The 23,613-nt window shown below is 40.2% G+C and overlaps 3 protein-coding genes across 3 annotated transcripts in view; all 3 read right to left on the bottom strand.

The window, feature by feature from the left end:
• Positions 1–1,705: 1,705 nt before the first annotated feature.
• bpnt2 (3'(2'), 5'-bisphosphate nucleotidase 2) lies at positions 1,706–10,700 on the bottom strand. Its single transcript, XM_031287500.2, has 8 exons — positions 10,038–10,700; positions 8,269–8,341; positions 7,893–8,039; positions 7,460–7,619; positions 6,299–6,394; positions 4,725–4,886; positions 4,252–4,386; positions 1,706–3,482 (listed from the first exon to the last, which is right to left on the bottom strand). The coding sequence occupies exons 1-8, from the start codon at positions 10,154–10,156 to the stop codon at positions 3,340–3,342; spliced, it is 1,035 nt and encodes a 344-aa protein (XP_031143360.1). The 5' UTR covers positions 10,157–10,700; the 3' UTR covers positions 1,706–3,339.
• A 624-nt stretch (positions 10,701–11,324) lies between these two features.
• dars2 (aspartyl-tRNA synthetase 2, mitochondrial) lies at positions 11,325–21,648 on the bottom strand. The gene is made up of 18 exons (XM_031287451.2): positions 21,358–21,648; positions 21,032–21,233; positions 20,339–20,438; positions 19,383–19,449; positions 19,058–19,159; positions 18,706–18,801; positions 18,492–18,615; positions 17,712–17,758; positions 17,380–17,486; positions 17,034–17,103; positions 15,769–15,948; positions 15,251–15,358; positions 14,989–15,051; positions 14,692–14,844; positions 14,323–14,541; positions 13,492–13,602; positions 13,324–13,399; positions 11,325–12,784 (listed from the first exon to the last, which is right to left on the bottom strand). The coding sequence occupies exons 2-18, from the start codon at positions 21,204–21,206 to the stop codon at positions 12,585–12,587; spliced, it is 1,998 nt and encodes a 665-aa protein (XP_031143311.2). The 5' UTR covers positions 21,207–21,233; positions 21,358–21,648; the 3' UTR covers positions 11,325–12,584.
• Positions 21,649–23,133: 1,485 nt separating this feature from the next.
• The window catches only part of LOC116041547 (centromere-associated protein E-like), a 44,309-nt gene continuing 43,829 nt past the window's right edge, over positions 23,134–23,613 (bottom strand). The window contains exon 6 of the mRNA XM_036005049.1: positions 23,134–23,555. The gene's annotated coding sequence lies outside the window, so the exon portion shown is untranslated. The remainder of the gene's footprint in view (positions 23,556–23,613) is intronic.

Raw genomic sequence — 23,613 nt, 5'->3', positions numbered from 1 at the left:
CACACAAAACAGCCATATAACAGCATGGTACATGGCAGGATAGCCTGTAGCGTATTGATTAGTTACTCACATTATCTACTACCTCTCTATGTAACATGATTATCTGTGAGAACATGAGAAGTCAGGGTAAAGTGTTCACTTCCAAACTGGAGGGAATGTTTTATATACTTTGCATATGTCTGTGGTTAGAGGCAGATAGAGTGGTCAGTTAAACCACACAACTGTTTTTTCGACATTCCTGTAGTACACAGTTCAACAGAAGACATTGTTGATATAGCATTGAAAACTTTACTGAAGTGGCTACCGAACTTCTACATCAGTTGATTAAAAACTTCTGCAATTCATTTTCTTTTGTCACTCCTTATTTAAGTCAAATGTTTGGAACTATCAGAATAAAAATTAAAATGAAATAGATGTAATGTATTGAATTCATATTTATTTGTACACTCAACTCTTCCAGCATGCGACACACGTGCGACAGAGGGAAAAAAACTAACAAAACTGGATCGGCCCGTGGATCTGTTAATTTTTCCGACACCGATCCGATATTAAGATCGGATATATTCGATCTTAATATCGGATCGGTGCACCCCTAGTTGTGCCTCCCCATCTTTGCCTCATAGATACACATCTATGCATTAAAAGAGTACTCCCATTAATCGATGAAGCAGAACCTGAGATTTAATTTGATGCATTCTTCTTCTTCCTGGTGCCAACTTTACCTACAATGCAACTGGACCAAAAACAGTTCGTAGATTTGGGTGTGTTATGCTAGTAGCGGTTAATGTAGCCTCTAGCCTCCAGCAGAAATAAGGCTGGTGACCTCACTTCTTTCTATCTCCACACCAACAGATATCTTTATTTTTATTTTTTTTATTGTAGTCTTCAGACCCAACTGAGACCGACTTAAGTGAATCACTTGAGGCAATATATCAGATTTCACACAGCTCCCTCTGGAGCTACAAAAGGCTTTATTCAACTTGTTCCACATATTCAGTCGTACTCCCCAACACCTGTAAACATACTATGACTCTGTATTATGTAAAATCAGCGGAGTTCCCCTTTAATCATTATCTCGGATACTCGCTGAACTATTTCTCACAGTACACAAGGACCAGAATCCAGGAGTAAAACAATATACAGCATTCATATGTCCATTCCAACAAAACAATAGCAACCATTTGATTTCCATGTCACTGTAATGGCATTTAAATTGCTATTGGAGCATTACCCTTGCATATTAACCATCGTTACCATAGCAACAGCTACATAAATCATGCCGATTGCTGCGGCTTACACTGTCCTCCTAGGACAATGTTGTCTTGTGCCGATCAAAGGCGCTCAAACCTTAAAACTGAAATGTAGCACATGAAGGCCCAACCTCCAACAGCAGCTCTGGCTTTGAGAGTGAAAGTTGTTCTCTCTGAGCCGAGCCGCACCCTTTAATGTCATCATCACACCATCCAGAGTAGGCCTTTAACCTGCCAACAGCTTCTCCTAGTCATCAGCATCTTTTTTTCTACAATCTGTGGCAAAACATGCTGAATGTACATTTAACTTTCTTTTTCATTTAAGAGTGAACTCTTAACCTCTATACACATGTTGTATCTATACAAGGTTATCAATTAAACAAAGGCTGCTGAGATAAACTGAATGTTAAATAGGTCACCTTTTTTTTTTTTTTTTTTTTTTTTTTTTTTTAACTGATGGTTGTTTTACACCATATAACAAGGTTTCACAGCAAAAAGACAAGTCCAACTTCATGCCAGTGTTTGTTGGCGAACACACATCGCACACATTGGCTGTTGGACTGTCAGTTAAAACAGACTGCAACACTTAATGGCAGACAGTTCAGAAAGACCTACAGTAGTCCGCATAAATAGGAGTTGATCGAGCATATTACATTTTCAGTAGGGTGAAAAGTGTTAGGGTGAAGGTTAATCAAAATACAAAACCATGCACTTAGTAGCAGGAATGGCTTGCAAGAAAATTGGAGGAGGAAATTTACAGATCCAGCTCAGGTTAGACTTGTTTTTTTTTTTTTTAAACTTCCATTTAGTTCTTGGTGATATAACACCACTGAAACACAAATGCATTACTTGTGTAATGGCCATGTGCCAGTCCTGAATGAGACTGTACATATTGGATGGTACTTGTTTTTGTACATTGTTCTCAGCAGAGGCGACCACACTGCCATCCAGTCTTTAGTCTGTTAGCCGATTCCTCTGCTCTTAATTCACTGAGAACTGCAACAGTCCAACCCACATTGTTTGTACTGGAGAGGTGATGTGTGAAGAAACAGTGATTTCAGTTCAGTCCAACTCATTACATGTATTTATAGGATGCTGAGGAAGGTGAAGACCCCCACAGATGTTTTAAGTTATTCTGCTTAGGGTTAAGGTTCATTAAACTCTTTTCCATGACTGCCCTTGCTCTCACTGCCAGTGAAGCATTGCTACCATTGCTCTTGGTAGACTAGGTAGCTTCTGTTGGTAGACCCACACCTTGCCGTTATCATATTGTGCAATGTTTTTGTGTATATAACAGGAGAGCAAGGGAACAGCAATCACAGCATGCTCACACCCAAACCTGAGAATAGATTTAATCATCCAAAAATCTTTCTCAAACAAAAGATGAGGAAATGGACAACTTTTCCTTCCAAATGTCCCCTTTATGTTGTTTGTCTCCAACATTGTTAAGCAAAATTGGTAAAATCTGATCCCGTCTGGGCCTTGCCATGATTTGGGATTAGCAGTGCCTTCTAGCTGAGCTGACACCACTTAGATAGTGTGAAGTGAATTCATTTGGTATAATGATGCTGGTGAACAGACGGTTTGTTGATAATATGTAACTTCATTGGTTGTTTAGGCCAGGTTTGAAGTTGGGACTTAATATGATAACAGACAATCGTGTCAGTCAATCCAGAGGTTCTGTTGTAATGTTCAGCATTGTGCTCCTTAGTTAAATGTCTCACATTAAGAGTCATTACAGAGTTGTCCTCTGTAGGTGAAGGTACTCTGATGTCCAGTGTTCACTGTGAGCATGTGTTTTTGTGTATATGCGGAAATGTGGAAAAGAAGGTGTACCGTTTCTACTAGCTGAAAGTATGTATGCATGCACAAGAGTGTGCGTTCAGAGCCATTGTGTCAGCCATTGCAGTTTCCAGTGGCAGCCGTGTTGGTTTTACCGTCCTGCTCGGTGGCCCATGCCGTTGACACCGATGATGAAATCACAGGGGCCTGGTTACGGTTGCAGACCACTTTTAGGTATAGGAAAGGGCAGCCAAACACACCTTACCAAAACCTGACCAAACTACCAATGGCTCTGTGTTTGTGTCTATCAGTGCTTTTCAGGGTCCCAGTTTGGTAGTCTCTCCAGTAAGGCCTTATGGTCCACACCAACACTGGCCACCAGTCCTCCTTTGTTGACTGGTGTTCCACTGTAGTCGATGTCCTCTCCCTTTAGCGTTGTCATGTGGCCTCCTGCAATCATGGTGATTACATGTCATTGGTACAGTGCACTTCCCCCATTAAACATCCATTTCAGAGATGATGACACATTAATTAAAAATAAAAGTAGAATTGATATCCTGCTGCATTTTTAGCATATCTGTGTGGATGATGTGTGGTGCAAGATGTGTTATTTTTCTCTGTAACATAAATGCTGCACAAGCATTTAGCACAATAAATAAAGATTAAAAAGGCCCTTCTATGAGTTATGGGTTCCTACATGAACACACAAGTTTATGCTAAAGTCAGAGTAGTTTTGGTTACTTCATGAGATATTTCTGTATTTGTGCGTTCTCGGTGTTCTTCTCACTGGTTTGAAGTAGGCGAGGCTCAGTTGGAAAAATGTGATGTCATGTACTTCCATGCACCAATCAGGCGCACGTTCAACCTCAAAACGCTGTGCACCGTTTTGCAACGGTTTCCTGGTTGAATGACGTTCCCTCGGAACGGTGTGAAACGGCTTTGAGATATATTTTCTCTTGTTTGGTGGGTGTGTCTCTCTTTTATTAGCTGCGTCACAGGTGATATCCAATCAGCAGAGAAGTGTCTGTAAACCCGTTGCGCACACAACAGGGTGTTCAACGCACCCCCGTTTCAGTTTCAAAAAACGTGTTGCTACAGGATTCACCAAAATTTGATTCAGAATGTACTCAAAATGAAGTCAAGTAAACAATGTGTGTCCACCAAAAAGAGTTCTTGTAATTTAATCAACAGAAATGGAAAACAATCCTTGTTACATTACCCAGTGCTTTCAGTAGTGCTGCACCAGCGCAGATGTCCCATTTCTTGATAAAGGTGACGTGGATGTAAACGTCTGCCTGGTCCATAGAACCTGTTTCACTTGAAGGCATCTCCAAAAGTGACAGGACCTTATATCCTGAGAGACAGAGAGAGAGAATGTGACCATGGTCAATATGATTCTTTATCACACTAGTGCTATAGTTTGCTGACATCTCTTCCTACAAGTTAAGATTATATTTTGCATAAACCTCTTTACTGCCTGCTACAGAGAGAATGCTGCCACTGGCAAAAGCCCATCTCCTTCACAGGAGTTCAGCAGACTACCCTTAAAATGTGTCCTTTGGTGTGAAAATGCTTAAAAAATAGGCCGCATGGGTTGTTTTTACTTGATATAATAATTGAAGATATAGCCTTAAAACGTCCTCTGCACATGCAATACTTGAATGTAATACATAAAAGTAAAGGAATTCTCACCTGCTCCACCTGCTTCAATGATTGTTGTGCTGTTTCCAAAAGCCTCCTGAACATAACTTTTAACTGTTCCAGAGTGGGAACGTGATACAATCGCCTTTGGAGGGCTGACAGTGTAGGACGGCCGGGGACGCATATTTGACCCCTGACCTACAAACGCCCACGCTGGGGAAGAGACGAAAGGGAGACAGAGAGACAAAGGGAATGGAGGTTTAGAGAGGGGGAAGAAGTTCAAAACATATTATTTTGTTGACCAACTTCCTTACTATCAAAGCTCTAGAATGCAAGTTTTGTGGCAGAACTCCTCTATGCCAAGATAAAGAGACAAGAGAGGCATTGATCTTATGGTTTCAAAAAAAACTTAGAAATGTCTTCTCATGAGGTTCTAGAAAATGCAAAACTCATGAACTAACTTGAAGTACCATGTAGGGCTGCACAATTAATCAAATTTTAATCACGATTTTGGCTTCCCACGATCAAATTCACATGATCGAGCAATATTTAAAATGCTTTATAAACGTTCATAGAACGCTCTGTATTAACGTTTTTTTTCCCCCCAAAGCTCCGTAAACCACTCTCTGATCACGTGCCTCCATGAGCCAATCAGAGTTGTTCCCTGCACCGCGCAGCTTAGTTTAGATGTAGACAGTCACAGAGGACAGAGTAACGTGAGGGAAATTCCACAACAGATAGCAGTCGGTCATAAGTCGGTCACAAGGTTTACCAGTTTACCAGTAAACGCAACATTTTGTCCCATCTGTTGTTTTTCAGACAACAGCAGTGACCAGTGCTAGTTTGAGTCTTTTAGCTCATAGCTTTAGCGGCACACTGTTGTATGTCCCGCTGTTGGAATCCTCTACAGTGAAATACAGTCACACTACACCGTTTAGCTGTCAGCATTTTAGCCGTGTTTAATCCAGTTACTACTGTAGCTAACGGTAGGCTAACGTTAGCTGCTGTGTAACGTGTTATTAGTGTTTACTAGCGTGACGTGCAGTGATGCTTCTGTTGCCTCTGACGTCTGTTTTGGAGCATCAGAGAGCAGCGCAGACATTTAAGAAGCACCGTAATGAGGCACCGAAATCGGCGTTGCTATTTCGTCCGGTAGATATCGGGCACCGGTGCCCTATTAGCACCGGATTTTAACATGCGCCGTTAACATGAACAGAAAATTGCGTTGCCTGTATCTTTTCATGGCAAACGCGCTTGTGTGGAAAGCGGTCGCAGAACAGCTGAAATGGCATACTCCTTCATAGTATCCTTCAACAAAGGAGGAATGTAGCACAATATGGATGTGAAAGCAGTCTATGTGACAATAAAATTAGTTTTGGTTAAAATCAACAAATAATCGTGATAATTAATCATGATCAATATATTGATCAAAATAATCGTGATTATCATTTTGGCCATAATCGTGCAGCCCTAGTTCCATGATTGTCACAAAAGAGTGAAACATTATATTTCTTTCAGTAAAAACTTCAGATTGTTATGCAAACAGGCACAATTAAAAGTCTAAACATTGTGGAGGCATCTTGTTTAACACAGACAAGTAAAGTTGTGGAGGCACACGCCCTTACCAGTGAACCCGGTGAATGGCTGGTGTATGACCCCAATGACTGGTTTACCATCTACAGCCACACATACCATTGTGGTCACATACTTCACCAGATTCTCTATGGAGAGAGAGATATTGGCAGATAAAGAGAGAGGGCAGAGTTGAGAAGAGATGGATACAGACAGGAGAGACAGCCAGAGGATAGAGAGGGAGAGAAGGGAGATGAAGAAGAGATTACAGGATATGGGCGGGAACAGGGTGTCTCTAACATGCAGAAATCCTAACTATGCATCTAACCTTAATGTTCTTATTTATAATAAATAATATTGTGCTGGTGTTTAAAAGGTCCAGCTGGGGATTCAATAGGTACATTTTAACTAGGAAACTAGTCTCCCACACTCTTAAACATACAGTTGGTCCCAATCCCAGGGCCAAAGGCCACTGGGCCACAAGAACATCATATCATATTGCCAAAGAAAAGGTACTTACATAACTTTATAGGCTACCATCGATTATTTGTGCTGTAATTATCTTGGACTTCATTATCGTAAGTCATCTATAAACGAGGTAATCAGAGTAAAAAAAGTAAACATTGAGAGTTACCTCGGGTGATAAAAGCCCTAATGTGTGCATTTTACCTTTATTTTGGTTGCACCAAAAAATGAATGACTTTAGACTTCTAACCATACAGCTCGTCAGTGAAATTTATATATATTTATATTTTAATATAACATGATGAATGATGTGTCCTAATGTCCAATTATTGACTTATTGACCTTTGGGACATCATTTTTCAAGAGAGAATCCCCCACACCGCTATTCATTCATGATCGCGACGTTAAAAGCGATGTATCAGATTAACTGGATGAAAGTTAAAGAGGACTCTGCTGCAAAGGGCCATGCATTTTCAGTCAACTTTATGTAGATAGTGGTGGAACAAACATACCCAAGACAAACAAGTACGCCCACAAACCTCATATATTCATTTAAGTTTCTTTTTTTTTTTACTTAACCTGAACACTTTACAATGTGAAGAAAAATCAATTGACAGCTCTCAATCTAATTCTAGCAAAGAAACTGCTTGCTATTTAAGAGGAGCAGCACAAGACATACCTCAGTGACAAGTGGATATATTTTCGCCCAATATGTCATGGAAATTAAATAACTTCAAATATGTGCTCACCTGTATATTCCTGTGTAGCATCTAGAGGATCGATCCACACAGTGATGCTGTCAGCAGGAACGTACTTGCCCCCCTCTATCTTGTCTCGTATGTCGGTTGGAATATCCCGACTCCAGGCTGCAGCCTTATCCACCGTGTTGTCATGTTCCTCACTGTTCACCTGAACACAAACACAAGTATGAATCATGTGCCTTATTCTTAAAAACAAACAGTATGTGAAGGCATCTCAAAAAGAAGCTCCGCGCTCTTGCCTGTCTGACTCAAATCTAACTGAAGCAAATACAGGCATGACGAGACTACTGCAGTTTTTATCTAACTAACATGTACCAGTAGTCTTTTAAATCACTAGACTTTCCACTGTATACAAATGGTGACTGAGGAACACAGTGTGGGGAATAGAAGAAACTACAGTTCTACAGGGATTTGCGCTTACTGTGACTTCAGGGAAGGCGTTGCTTATAAGGTTAAACATCTTTCTGTGTGACTGCAGGTCACCCATAGTCAGGAGCTCATTGGCGCCCTCCTTTGTCTTGCCTTTTGACTTCTCCTTCAGGCCATTTTCTTCACGCACCTTCTTCACCTAGGGAGGAAAACAAAAACACAACACAAATGCTGACACAGTTTAAGGGCCCCAGATGTACCCAAACATACGACGTGGCTACACTTGGTTAATTTAATATCTCAAAACCCTGATTAAAAAAAAAAAGTAATCTATTCACTGTAAAGTACTAGATAATGGATATTGGTTAAATGTCTATATTATAAAAGCCTACTTAACATTAGTGGGGGGAAAAAAAAATTGTTTTTACCTCCGTGCCACCGAGCACTGCAGCCTCTAATGAGACAGCCAGCAGTTCCCTCAGATCCACTTTTCCCCTCGTTCTGCAGAGAGAAGGGGACAGAACTAAAATGTTGAGCTAAAAACAGCACTGATGGAAAAAAAAAAAAGCTTTTACCCTTCCTAACACCAAACCTGATGAAACTATCAGCCTTATCAGCTCTTGGAAGGTAAATGAGATGGCGTGTTTTTGAAAGACTATTGTGCTCATATTTACTATCTTACAATCAAACTATTGCCATGTCTGACAATTACAAAGACTTAGTGTTTACCCACAGACCGCTGAAAGCCAGAGAATAGTAAGGCTTTTCAGGACAGCAGTAGAACAGATCTGATCAAAAAGTAACAGGGATTGCAAATCTCAACAGATTTTTGATGCCAGCATTTGGTACTTTACAGTCTAGTAAAGTCTAACAACATGGACTCTAGGATTCTCTGCTGAATCTACTGTGCACCATCGAGAGTATCCTGACTGGCTGCATCACCGCCTGGTTAGGCAGTTGCACCGCCCTCAACCGTAAGGCTCTACAGAGGGTGGTGAAATCTTCTCAGCACATTACCAGGACGGAGCTGCCATCCATTGGGGGACCTCTACACCCAGCGATGTAAGAAGAAGGCCAACAGGATAATCAGAGACCCATATCACCCCAGCCACAAACTGTGCTTCATCCCACAGGCTATAAGACTGCTGAACTCTTGAGCTCTTCACAAGTCACTTTACCTTCAAACCGTCACTTTATCTTTATATACTTTTATGTACTGTTACAACTGTTTATTCTTGTCATTATGCATACATTTTAGGGCTGTCCTCGACTAAAGAAATTCTTAGTCGACTAACACTTATATGATTTTGTCGATTAATCGATTAGTTGATGTAATCGACAGAGCTGTGCTCTTTGAGAGGTGGTTAAGACTAGAAAAGCACAATATAAATGTAGTTAATTAACCATCTGTAAAACTGAGTTTCTCCACAATTAATCCTGCAAAAGCACCACTTTAAATCTTGTGTTTACCAGAAATGTGCTCATAAGTTTCTTGGAAATGAGTAATTAAGCATGAATAAGCATAAAAAATGACTCATCAACTAAAGAAATCTTAGTCGACTAAGACCAAAACGACCGATTAGTCGACTAATCGACTAAAAGGTGGCAGCCCTAATACATTTACTGCATTAATGTTTACATTGAGCTTATTCATTTGGAATTACTGTCTTATTACCCTATTTCACATTTTTCTAGTTATACGTTTCCCCTATATTTTAACTTGCACTATTTTATGTCTTCTGTCTTAGATTGTCTAGACTTGTGATTTTCCTTTCATACAAAATAAGTAGCATTGTTGGAGGGAGCCTGAGACCCAAGCGTTTCATTGGCAACGTCTGTAGTTGTTGTACATTTGACAATAAATAACTTGAAACTAGCAACAGTCTTCAATATCCAATGCAATAGGCACATTTCCGTCTATACTTTTAAAAGTATTGAGGTTCAAACCCAGCTCTAATAAGCAGCTGCGTGACTTGGGTGAATATTATCAAGGAAGTATCATCACTCATAGAAGACATTGGACACTATTTACGCTCTTCTCTCTTCAACCAGCTTGATAAACAGACGAGCAGCTGCTGGCGGGCTGATGTTACAAGCCAAGCCCTGCCCTTGCAGATACGGTTACTGTAACGTTACCTGCAGTGAGAGATAATGCCACGTTATATCACCCTGTATGGAAACGAGAGAAGAATCTGACCTGAAAGCAGCCAGGCGGCTGGAGATGACCCCTGCATACAGGTGGTAGATGACACCGACTCCAAGGAGGCAGAACACCGCCACACCGAGGGGTGACAGCCGGATACCCATCGGAGCCATTGTCTCAGAAGAATAACGTTACCCTTTTGAGTTTTTGTTGGATAATGTGACTCACAAAAGCAAACCAACTGCACCAAGTGCTCGCAATATAACAGACTAGAGAGAAACAGCGTCAAGCTAACGTTAGCTGACGTGGCTGTCCCCGCCACCGAATAAAGCAGCTATCGTTAACGTTACGTTAACTTGCTGCTTCACACCTGGCGTTTACTTCTCGGATAAAAACGTCGACTGTCATGTAACGTTAGCAAACAGCTGAAAGGCGGAAAACTGAAGCTGCTTATTCCGATTAACGTTGATTAAAGTTGGCTGGCCGTTTAGCATCGTCCGACGTCTGTCTGACGAAATTCACCGAATAACCTGTCGCTTCTGGTAGTAACGACATTCCGTTAGTTGGACAGCTTGACTGTGGTCCTTATTCTCGCTGTAAACTCGTCGACGCGAGCCAATAGTTCACTGGCGCCGAGGGAAAAACGGAACAATCACATCTCTGTTCAGTCATTTTTCCTCTCCAGCGTTACGTACACAGCCAAGAGGTCACAGGCAGTTTACTTCCGGGTTATCACTCGTGTCGTCATCATAGACTGTAATGGGCGTCATCAGTTTGTGTGCATGTGTCTTCTATTAGTCTGTCTTCTATCTAGTGTTTGATATATTCCTTTTTCCAATTTTTATCATGTGTGCACTTTGTGATATATTGTTTAGAGAATAAAGTGTGTGTATTACAGTTAAGTACTTAAATGTATTTTGTAAGTCTTTGCAATAGTATAACTGCATCACTAAATGACTGCCTGTTTTTAAATCATTAGGCCAAACTTAATTTGATGAAATGCAAATTAATAAATAACTGTGTGGTGATTATGTTTGGAGACCATTTTCTTGTTCTTTCCATATGCACCCTCTGCCACAATTGTCACAGCCATATACTGTATATTAACAGTCTATGGTCACAGCACAGCAATCTACAATAGAAAAAGAGTACATTGACAATGACGGATGCACCACAGGACCCCACCAAGAACAAATTCTCCTCTTGACTACAAGGTAAAGCTAATCCTTGAACTAACTGTACTAATCTGCATGTTTATTATGTGGCTCTACTCTGTAAGACCCTGGTTCAACCTGTGCAGTCTGGGAACTTCATGAACGTCAACTTTATCTCATCCATCCCTACTGTTAGTTATTGCAGTTTATTTGTTTTACTGTATTCTGTCCCAAGTCCAAAAGTCAGACTGATTTTCTTTTAGCTGCCTTACTACAATAACTATTGATTGTCGGACAATAAGGAGATGAACCAAACTGCCTATACAAAACTTAAAACAGAATATTTTCACCTGCAAAGTATGACTTTTATAATGTCACATGAGTACGATTAGTAGAGCTCCAGGAACTGCCGCACATTACCTGCCTTTTGCAATATATAAACTTTGGAAGATACCCTATTGATTTGGCCAACTTAAACTTCTCATATTAGCTTCAGCTGAAAATTAGAATGTGTTTTTACACAGAGGGAGGACTATGGATTATACGATATAATTACAGATTTGACGTGGTTGTTCAGAGTTTTATTCTTACCAAGGTGGAATGTGCTCTGAAACATTTAGACCATCACGTGACAAACAAATTCCAAATGAGCAGCTTTTTAGAGTCAGCAGAGCTGTAAGTCCTTGAATTGAGGGAATTGTTGATCATTCACAGAAAAGTTAAAGAATGATTATATGAGGCGTTGGTCTGAGAGGAAACCACCATCATAACAGAGAATCTATAAACCAACTAGTCAGTGTTATACGTTATTATCAGTGAGGCTTGATAATACGCTTTTCTTCTTTGTTGAACCCGTCAGTGTTTTACATTTCCACAATGTATGCTGTGGCAGGTTCAATTCCCTTTTCTCTTCCATTTTAAAAGGAACAGTACTGAGATGCAGCCACAGCATCCCCTCTTCCTCATTTTCAGTCTTCCTCATATCTGCCAGCCAGCTGAGCAGAGGTCTTGATAGGCTAACAGTCTCTACACATATCTCTCATACAGTTCTCAAAGTGGGGGACCTGAGGGGGTTCGAGGGGCCCCTAGCAAAAAGGGGAATAATTTATTTTTACAAAAAATCTATAAGTAACACCATAACATAATGTATGACTATTTTGGACGTGGGTTTCATACACTTTCTGTAATAAAACATCTAAAAGCAAATATCAGGCGAGGACCCTGGGACAAAATCTTATCCAATGGGGGTCCGTGGTCTAAATTGTGTCAGTTTAGGGGTCCTTGAAAAAGTTTCTGCTGCTCTACACCGCCTGCTGGTTGTCTGCTCATTTCTGTCTCCTTGCCTCCTTTGTCCCCACGCTGTTTCCTCTGATGTGTAGGTTCCAGAGATCTGGCAAGGCATCATTTCTTCCTCGGATTTCTCTTTATCTCTTCCTTTTTTCCCTCTTCACTTCCCCTCTTGCCCTCCTCCTCCTCCTCCTCGCTCTGCTGGCCATTTGACAGAGATGTGGTAAGACTTCAGCTCCTCCTCAGATACCAAGTCAGGGGCGCAGCTCATAAGGTCGTGACCCCGGAACGACTTGGGGAAGGCAATGACGTCACGGATGCTGGGAGCCCCGACCATAATGGAGACCAGCCGGTCCAAACCTAGAAAGGAGGAGGAGAGATAAGACGACTTAATGAGTATATAACCATTTTCACCTTTTAGTTTTTGAATTGGGCATTTTATTACATATATAATTCACTGTATCTGCTCAATGCAACACTGCCTCTTAAACCCCGATGTCAAATTCCAATTTTCCATAACTAAGTTGCATCCCATCCACATGGAATGTCACACGGCCCCCGACTTAAACTTGGAAGCTCAACAACTGCTACCATAATTAGCCAGTTAACACATGTTAGCTAGAGAAACCACAATGTCAAGTCATTTTTAATCAAATAACTAGCTTTTTGAGTCTCAGCCTTTCTACGATCAACCAATCTGCGGTTCCTGACTGAAAACAATGATAGTTTCATAGACCTAGACTATAAGCATATGATCCCGGGTTTATTTGCTGGAGTGAGCATCCTAATTATAAAAACTTAAATCAAATGTGTAAACATTTACCTTTATCTTTCTTTACTGTGCTAAACTAGCTCGGTGATCGCTAAAGCTTGCTGGTAAAGTGCAGAGTTAACATTACCCAAAGCAATGCCTCCATGTGGTGGCGCTCCTGAGTCCAGAGCCTCCAGCAGGTGAGAGAGAAGACTGGGGTCCTCCTGCAGCAGACACATATCACATATGACCAGTTATTGATTCAACCCAATTCCAAAAGGTGGGCTTAACACTTTCAAGACACACAATGACTCACCTTGAGGATACTCTCTAGGACATGAAGCTGTTCTGAGGCCTTGTGGATGCGGATGGAGCCTCCTCCAATCTCACAGCCATTTAACACCAGGTCATAGTGCTGACCACGTACCTGCGAATGACAGAGTACAACCGATGAGCTTTGGTCTGGATCAATGGAAGTACATTTCCAGGATAAAGCCTGAAATCCGGTGCGTGAGGTCAGGCTTTGCCCCTCACCTTCCGCTCAAGTGTGTTTCTGTTCTCAATCGCTTCGATACGGGAAACAACAACCAGAACCTCCGAGCTAGCAAGCTACATGCTGAAAATGGAAAGTTTTGAAGAAAATGGGGATCATGCAATAAGGCAGGCCTGCTTGGTTATTTTGGGGAATGGTTGTAAAAATATACAAAGAATATATATACGGCATTTACTCTCTAACTAGGACATTTTGGGACGGATTGGTGGGGATATGCTATGGACAAAATACACACGGCGATACGTTTACGATTACGTTTTCCCACGTATCCAGCTAATTTAAATAGCTCACCGTATTGTAACAGTTAACTTCATTTAATATTGTATGTGGTGTTTTCATTTGCCGGTGCAAAATGTTCCACCAGAACAAGTTCCTTCCTGGGACTATTTTGCAGAGCCGCCGTTACTGCGATTATGATTGGTTTAAAGAAATGCATACAACCCAGAGCGTTTTTTTTTTCTCTTATATGTGTGGAGTAGCCAGACCTTACTCCACAGCGCTGTGAAGATAGGTCTGGCAATGCAGGACTACATATGCTTTGATGCAATGAATACAAAAAGACACTAACATTAGTCAAATTTTGAGCGGCTCTACCTTCTGTGGCTCTGTGTAGAGTAGCTGTGTGTCCTCTGGCAGTGGAGCAGTAAATGGATGATGGGCTGACTCCAGCTGCTCCGGCTCATCTTCTTTGGGCAAAAACAGAGGGAAGTCCACAACCCACAGGAAGTGGAAGGCTGAGGGGTCGCGGATTGAAACGCCACGAGACTCCAGGAGCTCTGCACACTGCAGACGAAGATTACCCAGCAACGGGCGCTGAGAGCGGAGCAGGGGTGTGGCGAGATGAGGAGAGAGGAAAAGGTAGGATGGAGAGACAAGAGAAGAGCTATTAACATATAAGCACAGTCTATTCAGTTATATCTTTTCCCCTTCATCAATCTTATAAAAAATGTACCTAACCCTTACCACAGTGTGGAGGGAACCAGCTGCCATCAGCAGCAGGTCTCCTGGTTTGGCTCCAGTCCTCTGCAGCAGCTCATCGGTGACTGAGACAGACAGCAGCTTCTTTAGAGGAGACTTCAATGTCCCGTCTGCTTTGACCAGCAGCACGCTGAGCTCCTTGGGACAAAACATACACACATGAAGAAAAAAAAGACACAATGAGGAACTACTGGACACAATAACACTGCACCTGAGATAACATGAAAGGGTGACTTCACATAAAATAGTATGGTAAGAGAAAAAGTAGAAAAACAAACCTACTTGGCTGAACTGAGTCTTAGCCGTTTGTTTCAGTTCTTCCAAATCTTTCCCAGCAATTAGTTTCTGTAGTCAAACACAAGACAGAGAAGATGTTAGAGACAGGCCGCTGTGACGAGGTCAACAAAGGCAAGCTTGCAGATATCAGCAAACCTGTTACTTACAAACACAGTTCTGTTTGACATTTAGAAGCTTTTTTGTTTTCATTAATATTGCATTATACTTCCCAATGTGTATGTACAGTATGTTCTGATGGATTTCTTACCGCTCCACTGGGGACACAGATAGTCTGAACGGAGCCTCCTGGTTGGCGGAGAGCTGATCGGAGGAACTCAATTTCTGTGGGTAAGAAAACCTGACTGAGGTCGACCAGCTGGACAGACAGCCAGATAAGAAGAAAGACAGGGATTCAGACAGAGACACAGCAATACACACTGCAGGTCCCAAAGACATATTCACCCCCTCCTGAACATCAGATGATAACACCCAGAAGAGAATTTTCGGCCTTTAACAGCAATGATTTTTTTTAGTTTTTAGTCAATGTGAAAATCCTCCTAGATTATCTTCAAAATTGGCTTGTGAAATAATTAGAGGTGACTTAAGGGCAGCTGCACAATTACAGTACGCAAAATGCTACATAAAAAATGATTGGTTTATAAAAGTTTAAAACAAGTAGAACATTTGCCATTATAAAACCACTAGGCCTCTATCATTAAGTGAGATTAGTGGGTTAGCCAGCTATCTTTGGGCTTGACTCATTTTCATTTTCCTAGAATCCCCCACCTTCATACTGAATCTGGTGTCAGGCTTGTCCACACCGTAGTCCCTCATGGCCTCTTCATAGGTCATGGTTTGGAAAGGAACTTTAATGGGACCGTTCTCTGCAGGCCAGGAATACTGCAACAAACCCTCCACCAGGGACATGATACCGGCCTGGTCCATAAAAGACATTTCTATGTCTACCTGGGAGAGACAATGAGAGGACAACCATTCAGAGAACACAGACCAGGACTGTAAACCAACTTAGTTCAAGTCAACACCAAGTACAAAGGGGAACCAGATTTAAAACCAGGACAATTTAAATAATATTCAGCACCTAGACCAAAGGAACAAGAAACCATGTACACCCCAGTACTGGCTCACTAGGGCACAGAATGTGATGAATGAGGTAACGTGTTTTTTGGAAATTAATACTGGAGCATAACATTTAAACTGATAAATGACCTACAGTATGTTAGTGCAGAAGAGACAAAGAGAGAGAGACTTTGATCTATTCCCATTTGGTCTAGTGGTTAGGACTCCTGGTTTTCACCAGTGTTGGGAGTAACGCGTTTCAAAACTAACGCAATTACAGTAACGTATTCCTTTTTGCTGTAACGCAGTAATATAACTCGTCACTGTTCCTGTCTGAGCTGCTGACAGATAGAAACATGTCGGGAATTAATGTGTAGGCTTGCTACATGTAAACACCATTGCATTTTATCAGCTGTCGAAAGTAACTATGCCGTACTTCAATGCAACTGTAAGGTACTTTTAATTGAGTATTTAACATAAGTAACATAATTACATTTCTCTATATTTATAGTATTAGTTACGTTGCATATAACAAAATATTACGAATAATCTATGATGTATTAAAGTGGATAAAGAAGAGACTTTATTGATCCGGTGGTGAAATTAACAAGCTACCTGCCAAGTCAAACTTCCGCTGTTATTTTGGTGTAAGTAAGTAACTCAAAAGTAATGCAAAAGTAGTGTAAAGCATTACAATTCAGAGACAGTAATATTGTAATATAACTAATTACTCTCAAATGACAGTAACTAGTCATCTATAATGCATTACATTTTGGAAGTAACTTGCCCAACACTGGTTTTCACCCAGGTGTGAGTCCCGGTATGGGAACATATGTTTACCTAATTTCTCTGATCGGTAAAGTGGTCTGGACCAGACTTGAATAGTTCAGCTCCAATACCCACCACTAACAACATAAAACGATCAGCTGTGTGCGAGTGCATTTTGTCCTTTTCCCGTTCCACCTCCGTGTTACCTGGGTGAACTCAGGCTGCCGGTCAGGTTTGGAGCCTTCATCTCGGTAGCACCGGGCCATCTGGAAGTACCTGTCACAGTGACGGCGATGAACAAAGGCAAATAACATTATGCATTATGTTAGTTAGTGACCATTTATTGTACATTACTCTCAGGTAACACTACAGGTATAAGTACATTTACTTATTAAGTATTTCCATTTCATGACACTTTATACTTCTACTGTACTCCACTACAGGGTGGGAAATATTGGACTTTATACTCCACTACATTTAAGAGGGAAATATTGGACTTTATACTCCACTTTATTAGTCATGTAGTTTTCCTCTGCTCGGGCCTGCACCCACCTGTCTATTCCAGCCACCATTAGGAGCTGTTTAAACTGCTGTGGACTCTGGGGCAGAGAGTAAAAGCGGCCCGGCTCTCTGGACGGAACCACAAACTCTTTGGCTCCCTGAAACACAAAAGAATGAACGCCTGGGGATCGTGTCTGAGGGAAGCACAGACTATATCATTTCCCTAAAGTTTAGAGAAGTTATCTTTTTCTCAAATTGATAACACAGCAACTTGGAGACAAATTCTTCTTCTTTGAATGTTCGTTTGGCTGAGAACTGTTAAAGTGACATTGATTCCGTGTAGCTGAAATCTTTAAATAGTAAAAAAAAAAGGATCTTCTTACCCCTGGTGTTCTTTTAAACAAGGTCGGAGTTTCCACGTCCACAAACCCTACGAATGAGAAGGAAAAAAAAAAAACTGTTAGAAACAGTTGAGTTAGGTCATGCTTTAGCAAGGAAACTATACTTTTAGTGTAGTGTTTGCATGGATTTCCTCCGCGTCTTCTAAAGTCCGACGACAGACAGGTCACAATAACACTCGACAGGGGCAGTGTGATGAATGTATTGGTCAGTCTGTGCGTGATGGTTTGGTGATGGATGGGCAAGTGTTTTCCTAGCTTAACCCTCCTGTTGTCCTCCAGTCAAATTTGACCCGTTTTCAAAAAGTTTCTATATCAGAACATTTGGGTTTCTTTCAACCAAATTGTCAAAAGAAAAAAAATGTGTATGGTTCTGTACAGCGCTCTTCACAAGTAAATTAAATGATCAGCTCACTACTTTCATTGAATTTGGTTGTTTTAGTCAATTTTATAGCATTTGAAAAAAAAATTGAAAAAAGAACGTCAGAAAAAGCGCTGAAAAAAAAAATAAATAAATAAATAAATAAAAAAATAAAAAAATCAACAAATACATCAGAAAAAGTGACAAAAAACTTGGAAAAAAGTGACTAAAACGTCAAAACATTTCCAAAATATCGGGAAAAGCGACAAGGGTCGAAAAAGACGACCAAAACATTGAAAAAAGTTTACATTTTTACACAGAAAAGCAAAGTTGCACGGTCGACAGGAAGACACCACAAGGGTTAAGAAAATCACCAGTCAGAGAATGAATCTGGCTCTTCTTACCGTGCACATTACAGAGGTATTCCCTCATCTTCATCACCAGCTGAGATCTCAGTCTGAGGTTCTTCTGCATCTGAGAGGACCTCAGGTCCAGGTAGCGATACTGCATCCGCAAAGACTCTGATTTCTGTACATTCAAAAAAAAAATAATTATTCACAATTAATAACAACAATAAATCATATTACTTGCTTGAATATATATAAAATAGTTACTTACTTTGACAAAGTCTTTAATTTCAAAAGGCAACTTCTGGCACACGTTGAAAACCTCCACGCTCTCAGCCAGGATTTCTATTTCTCCTGTTGGCATGCTCTGTCGGTATGGGCACAGCAGAAAGAGACGATGGAGCACTCTAAATAACAAATGACTACTTCAAATATTTGCTTTGCTAACCCCCAAAGTTCAGAGAAAGTCTCTCAAAAACCCCGACAATTCTGCTTTCCTTTTCGGCAGACGATAAGTAGAAACTTTACATTATATTTTAGCAATTCAATGACTAAATTCTTGATATCATTATAAATGTTTACTGAAAAGTTTGTTACAAGTTGTTACACAAACATACACAAACCTTGTTCTCCTGCCCCGCTGGTCGTCGTCTGACTGTTCCTGTAACCTTGACGACAGACTCGGTTGTGAGATCACACAGCGCTGCTTTCAAATTACTCGCAGACTTAAAACACAGAAGAATTTCAATTAAAACAACTGTTGAGTGTACCATTCCAAACAATAAGAAGCCCTTCATTTCCTTTACTTTAGTAAATTCCTCTTCTATGTGCTGCAAATAGTTTTCCATTATTATTGACATATGTGTATTATTCTTGACATCTTTGTTATCTGCTGCATTAGTAATAACATACACTGTATTCTGGTATATGTATTGTTTTCATCCTTACTTCTTCCTGAGGGATTAGAACTTGTGTCAAGCCGCTGAAATCTCGCATGATGACAAACAGGTCTTGCCTGTTGGAGGCAGAAAGGTTACTTTGTGTGAGACCAAGAGAGCAAAACAACCAACTCTGGGTAGTGCTGGAGCCCTGCTTCCCAAAAAGCAACTATCAGGTTGTAATATAAATGCAAGTACACATTTTCGCTTTGTCACATATAGAATTGTTCAGTTAGGTATGGAGAGGGAAATCAAAAGAGCTCACAGGAAGTGTAGAATTAAAATGTAATAGTGACATATACAAAATGTGTCCTAAACAGCAGTGAGTGAGCATCTGAGAAAACAATGACTGAGTATTACTTCTCATTGCTATGTGGAGCCACCTGTGTTTGAAGACTAGGGCTTAGAAGTATCGCCACTGAATCAAATAGCATTCCGATTCACAAGGTATTCAATTTAATTAAATATCGATTTGATTAGGGATATTTCAGTTATAATACCAATTTTGCTGGGATATGAAAGATTCTCAGATAACTAAAACTGTTAATTGTACAAGGAACCATCTAACCTGAGAGCCCAGAATTGTACAAGTGCTTCCTTTAGTGCAGAGGGTGTGACACAGAGATGGTATACCTAAAGCCATACATCTGTGAAAATGACCATGCCTGTTTTTCCCTTGCCAAAATTTCACCTAACTTTGGAGCGTTATTTAGCATGACATGAATTCCTTTGATCATTTAGTTTCATATGATACCAATATATTGAGTCTAGCTTTAAAATTAAGAGCCTCTTCAAAGATTGGTCTCAGGATTTTATGAATCAATGTCATATCATTCAAGTGAAGATCGATCTGAATCTGACCTAAATCCATCTAAAGGCAATGTCTGACATACCTTGAAATACTTCTTCTGATCATTGTACATGTAGTTCCATGTCAGTGTGTAAACAGCAGTAACAGAGTAATACCTGAGGTACTGGACCCAGCCACACAGAGAGACTTTCTCTCCCACATGATGGGATCTCAGTTCTCCACAGGTGTGACTCCTGAAGGACAGACTGCTGGGACCTGGAAAATAAACCAAATAAAGATTATGGCTGGACGATAACTAGAATTGTTGTGATCATATGATGATTCATTAAATAGTTGACAACTAAATTTAAAACAATTAATCTTTGCAGCTCTACTGTCAACTAAGACCTTTGTATATACTATAAATTTACTACTTGTGTAAGGCTAAAACAAATAGATGAGTTTTTGGGCATTGCACATTCTACATATTCCAACCAAGCGTGTTTATTTGTTGTTTTTTTTGCTTATTGGTGGCATTTCTCGTTCTGTATTTGTGTTGGTTGAGGGAGGTGAGGGTGGGGTGGAATATTGTGTTTTGATATTTGTTTAAGTATCATTTGTGAAAAACTAAACTAAAAACTATGTTTTAAAAAAGCCTTAAATAATCAATTTTTTCTATGAGTTTCGGGCTAACTAAATACCACTTGTCATATAGTGTCCACATGGTCCCTCCGCAGCGTTGTAAAGGAAGGTCTGGCAAAGCGAGACTCCATGGACCCTAATGGGAGTCACTGTCCAAAGGCAATACCATCAGCTACAGTCAATAAACAATAACCTATCAATCAAACTATCAATGACTTCCAGAGTACCTGTGCTTGGAGGATGAGCCTTGCCGAGTGTGTGTGAGCAGCTCAGCTGTCTGAGTCGAGGTTTCCACAGCAGGCGTCCTTGACTTGAGGTCGAGGCTGAGCTCTGGTACCAAACAGCGGGATTTCTGACTCCACTGAACACTCTCTGCAGCAGATATCTGCTTTTTGTTGCCATCTTCTATATCGAGCTGTCCAGTCCTTGCTGTTTGGATGAAGCACATGGGAGCTACTCTTTAAGAAAGACTGTTATAAAGAGGCTCTTGACGTAATGACAAATTCAACCATGACAATTCAACAAGAGTGCTAACACCGAGGACTTTACTGACCGGTCAGGATGTCTGGGGCTGGAGAGAAACCTCCCCTGTCACTTCATTCGGTCCCTGTTCCGTATTTTCCTCGTCCTGAGCTGCTGTCACGACTCTCTGCTCATGTGGATGGGCTTTTCTGTTAGCTCAATGCTAATCCATATATGTAGGAGTCGAGGATATGTAAACGGATGTGACGTAATGATCTTTAGACCGAAACAGTCTGCTACATAATCGATTTAAATCGGCAGCGCCCTCTGCTGATGAAAGAGAGAATAACAAGATTACAGCACCTGGTATTTCAATGTGGTCTCCCGTCCAGGATCTGACCCGGCCCGGCCCAGCATGGCTTCCGAATTAGGAAGAGATCAGGTGTGTTCAGGCCAGGGTGGTATGGCCGTAAGCAATTCCAGCAGATAAACCAAACTATTTCTAGTTGGTAAAACCTTGGTTGGCTTCTCAATGCTGGCTTCAATCTAAAGGTATACTGCTGAACCCATTAAATCAATAATTGACTTAATTAAGTCAATTAAAGCTGGAATATTTTTAAAGGATAAGAATTTAGAGTTCTTGATAAATAACTTGATTGAACATTGTAAACATTGTATTCATAGATGTAAGTATTTAAAGGTCAACCCCCACATCAACGGTTGAAACATCTCTTCAATGCACGACAAAGGGAAACGCCAAGAGACTCTTTTATTTGTTGGATTTATATTCCCTACTAAAAAGACCCCCAGTATCTTTATTTTATTTATTTGTTATGTTTTGTTGCATATATTGTCTCTACCTCAAAGCTGTCAACACTTTTTTTGACAACAGTACAAACACTTTGTGCCTTGATTGTTTGTATCACTATTGTACAATAAAGAATAAAAAAAAAAAGTTGTTCAAACCTAAGGGTTTTTGAAACTGTTGAGTATGCAGTTTGGGGTTGGGGAGTACTGAACGGCTGAATATTGGCTGAAAAAGTCTTTACCAACCACCTAATTCTTACAGTGGGAATTATGGCCAATGAATGTTGAATGTTTCCATTTTAAAAAATAAAGATTAACAATGCTATTTAATGCATGTATTTTGTTTTAGTATCAAACGGTGGATTATGTTACACCCTTACTTTTTATCATGTACAAACCTTGGATTTTATTTATGAATGAAGACCTGTTGGTGCTCTACAATTTATTAGGTAATACTGGACTTACATCTTCATAAAAAAAAAATGTAAGTCTTGTGAAGTCTGTATTCATCCAGCAGGTCATATGCCCAGAATGTGGGAATACATAAAGTTATTACAATGTGTTCATTTAAAATTTGGTCTCTTGTTATTTATTTATGCCCAACTAAATGTGTAGGTTCATTAATGTTTATATGGGTTATCTGTAATATTTAGAAAAGTTACATGGAAATGCCTTCTTTTTGATAAATGAACAATATGTATGCTAAGTAGCTGGATGTCTTAGCACTTTGTGAAATCTACATGACAGCTGGGTAACACTCCATCTGCTGAGGAAGATCATGTGCTTCGATTCAGATAATTTTTCCAGCTGTTGTTTTAAACATCAAGAATGAACTTTCAATCTCAGCTATGTGACTGTGTGTGTTTCTGTGAGGTGTCAGTCAGGACACCGGAGTCAGGTATTTCATTTAATATATTTAATCAGGAAGGTTATAGGTGGGATGCATGCTTAAGCTTTACAATAATAAGATTGTGTGTGTGTGTGTGTGTGTGTGTGTGTGTGTGTGTGTGTGTGTGTGTGTGTGTGTGTTAATACAGATAAAAATGTATTTGTACATTGCAAATAAACAATATCGAAATACAAAAAATGATTAGGATGCAGTGTAATAAAATCTATACTATGTAAGGAAAATAATTATCTTGAAATAATGACATGATCAATTTAACAGATAATGATTCTAAAATAAGTATAAAAATAATGAGTATGAGAAATCATATACTGTATATATGATGTACTTTCAACCTGCAGTGACAAACAGTAGTCAGGCTGTAGCTCATTGAACACAATGAACACTTCACAGTAATGTCTGTCTGAGTGACAGAAAGAAACATCCAGGCTCCTGGTCACACCAGCTCCATGGTCCAGCAAAAGAGTCAAACTAAAATATATGTGTGTGTATTTATGTATGTTAATTATTACAGTTGATGTAATATGGGAAAAAGCAAAGTATTCTTTAAACTGACAGTGTTAAACACCTGCAGTTAAAGGACAATTCTGGTGCAAAAAAACGAACCTAGGGGTTATTAACAGATGTGTACCC

The sequence above is a fragment of the Sander lucioperca genome, chromosome 9 (assembly GCF_008315115.2).
Source record: "Sander lucioperca isolate FBNREF2018 chromosome 9, SLUC_FBN_1.2, whole genome shotgun sequence".
NCBI lineage: Eukaryota > Metazoa > Chordata > Actinopteri > Perciformes > Percidae > Sander > Sander lucioperca.
This window is presented reverse-complemented; position numbering and strand designations above follow the sequence as displayed.

Excerpts from the sequence above, each read along its gene's own strand:
- dars2 (XM_031287451.2), bottom strand. The coding sequence starts at position 21,206 with ATGGCAACAAAAAGCAGATATCTGCTGCAGAGAGTGTTCAGTGGAGTC. Across the intron at positions 17,759-18,491 it reads ATACCTCTGTAATGTGCACG|GGTTTGTGGACGTGGAAACT; the intron begins GTAAGAAGAGCC and ends TCTCATTCGTAG. Across the intron at positions 15,052-15,250 it reads TCTGTGTCCCCAGTGGAGCG|AAACTAATTGCTGGGAAAGA; the intron begins GTAAGAAATCCA and ends GTTTGACTACAG.
- bpnt2 (XM_031287500.2), bottom strand. The coding sequence starts at position 10,156 with ATGGCTCCGATGGGTATCCGGCTGTCACCCCTCGGTGTGGCGGTGTTC. Across the intron at positions 6,395-7,459 it reads TGCTACACAGGAATATACAG|AGAATCTGGTGAAGTATGTG; the intron begins GTGAGCACATAT and ends CTCTCTCCATAG. Across the intron at positions 4,887-6,298 it reads GCCATTCACCGGGTTCACTG|CGTGGGCGTTTGTAGGTCAG; the intron begins GTAAGGGCGTGT and ends TCTCTTCCCCAG.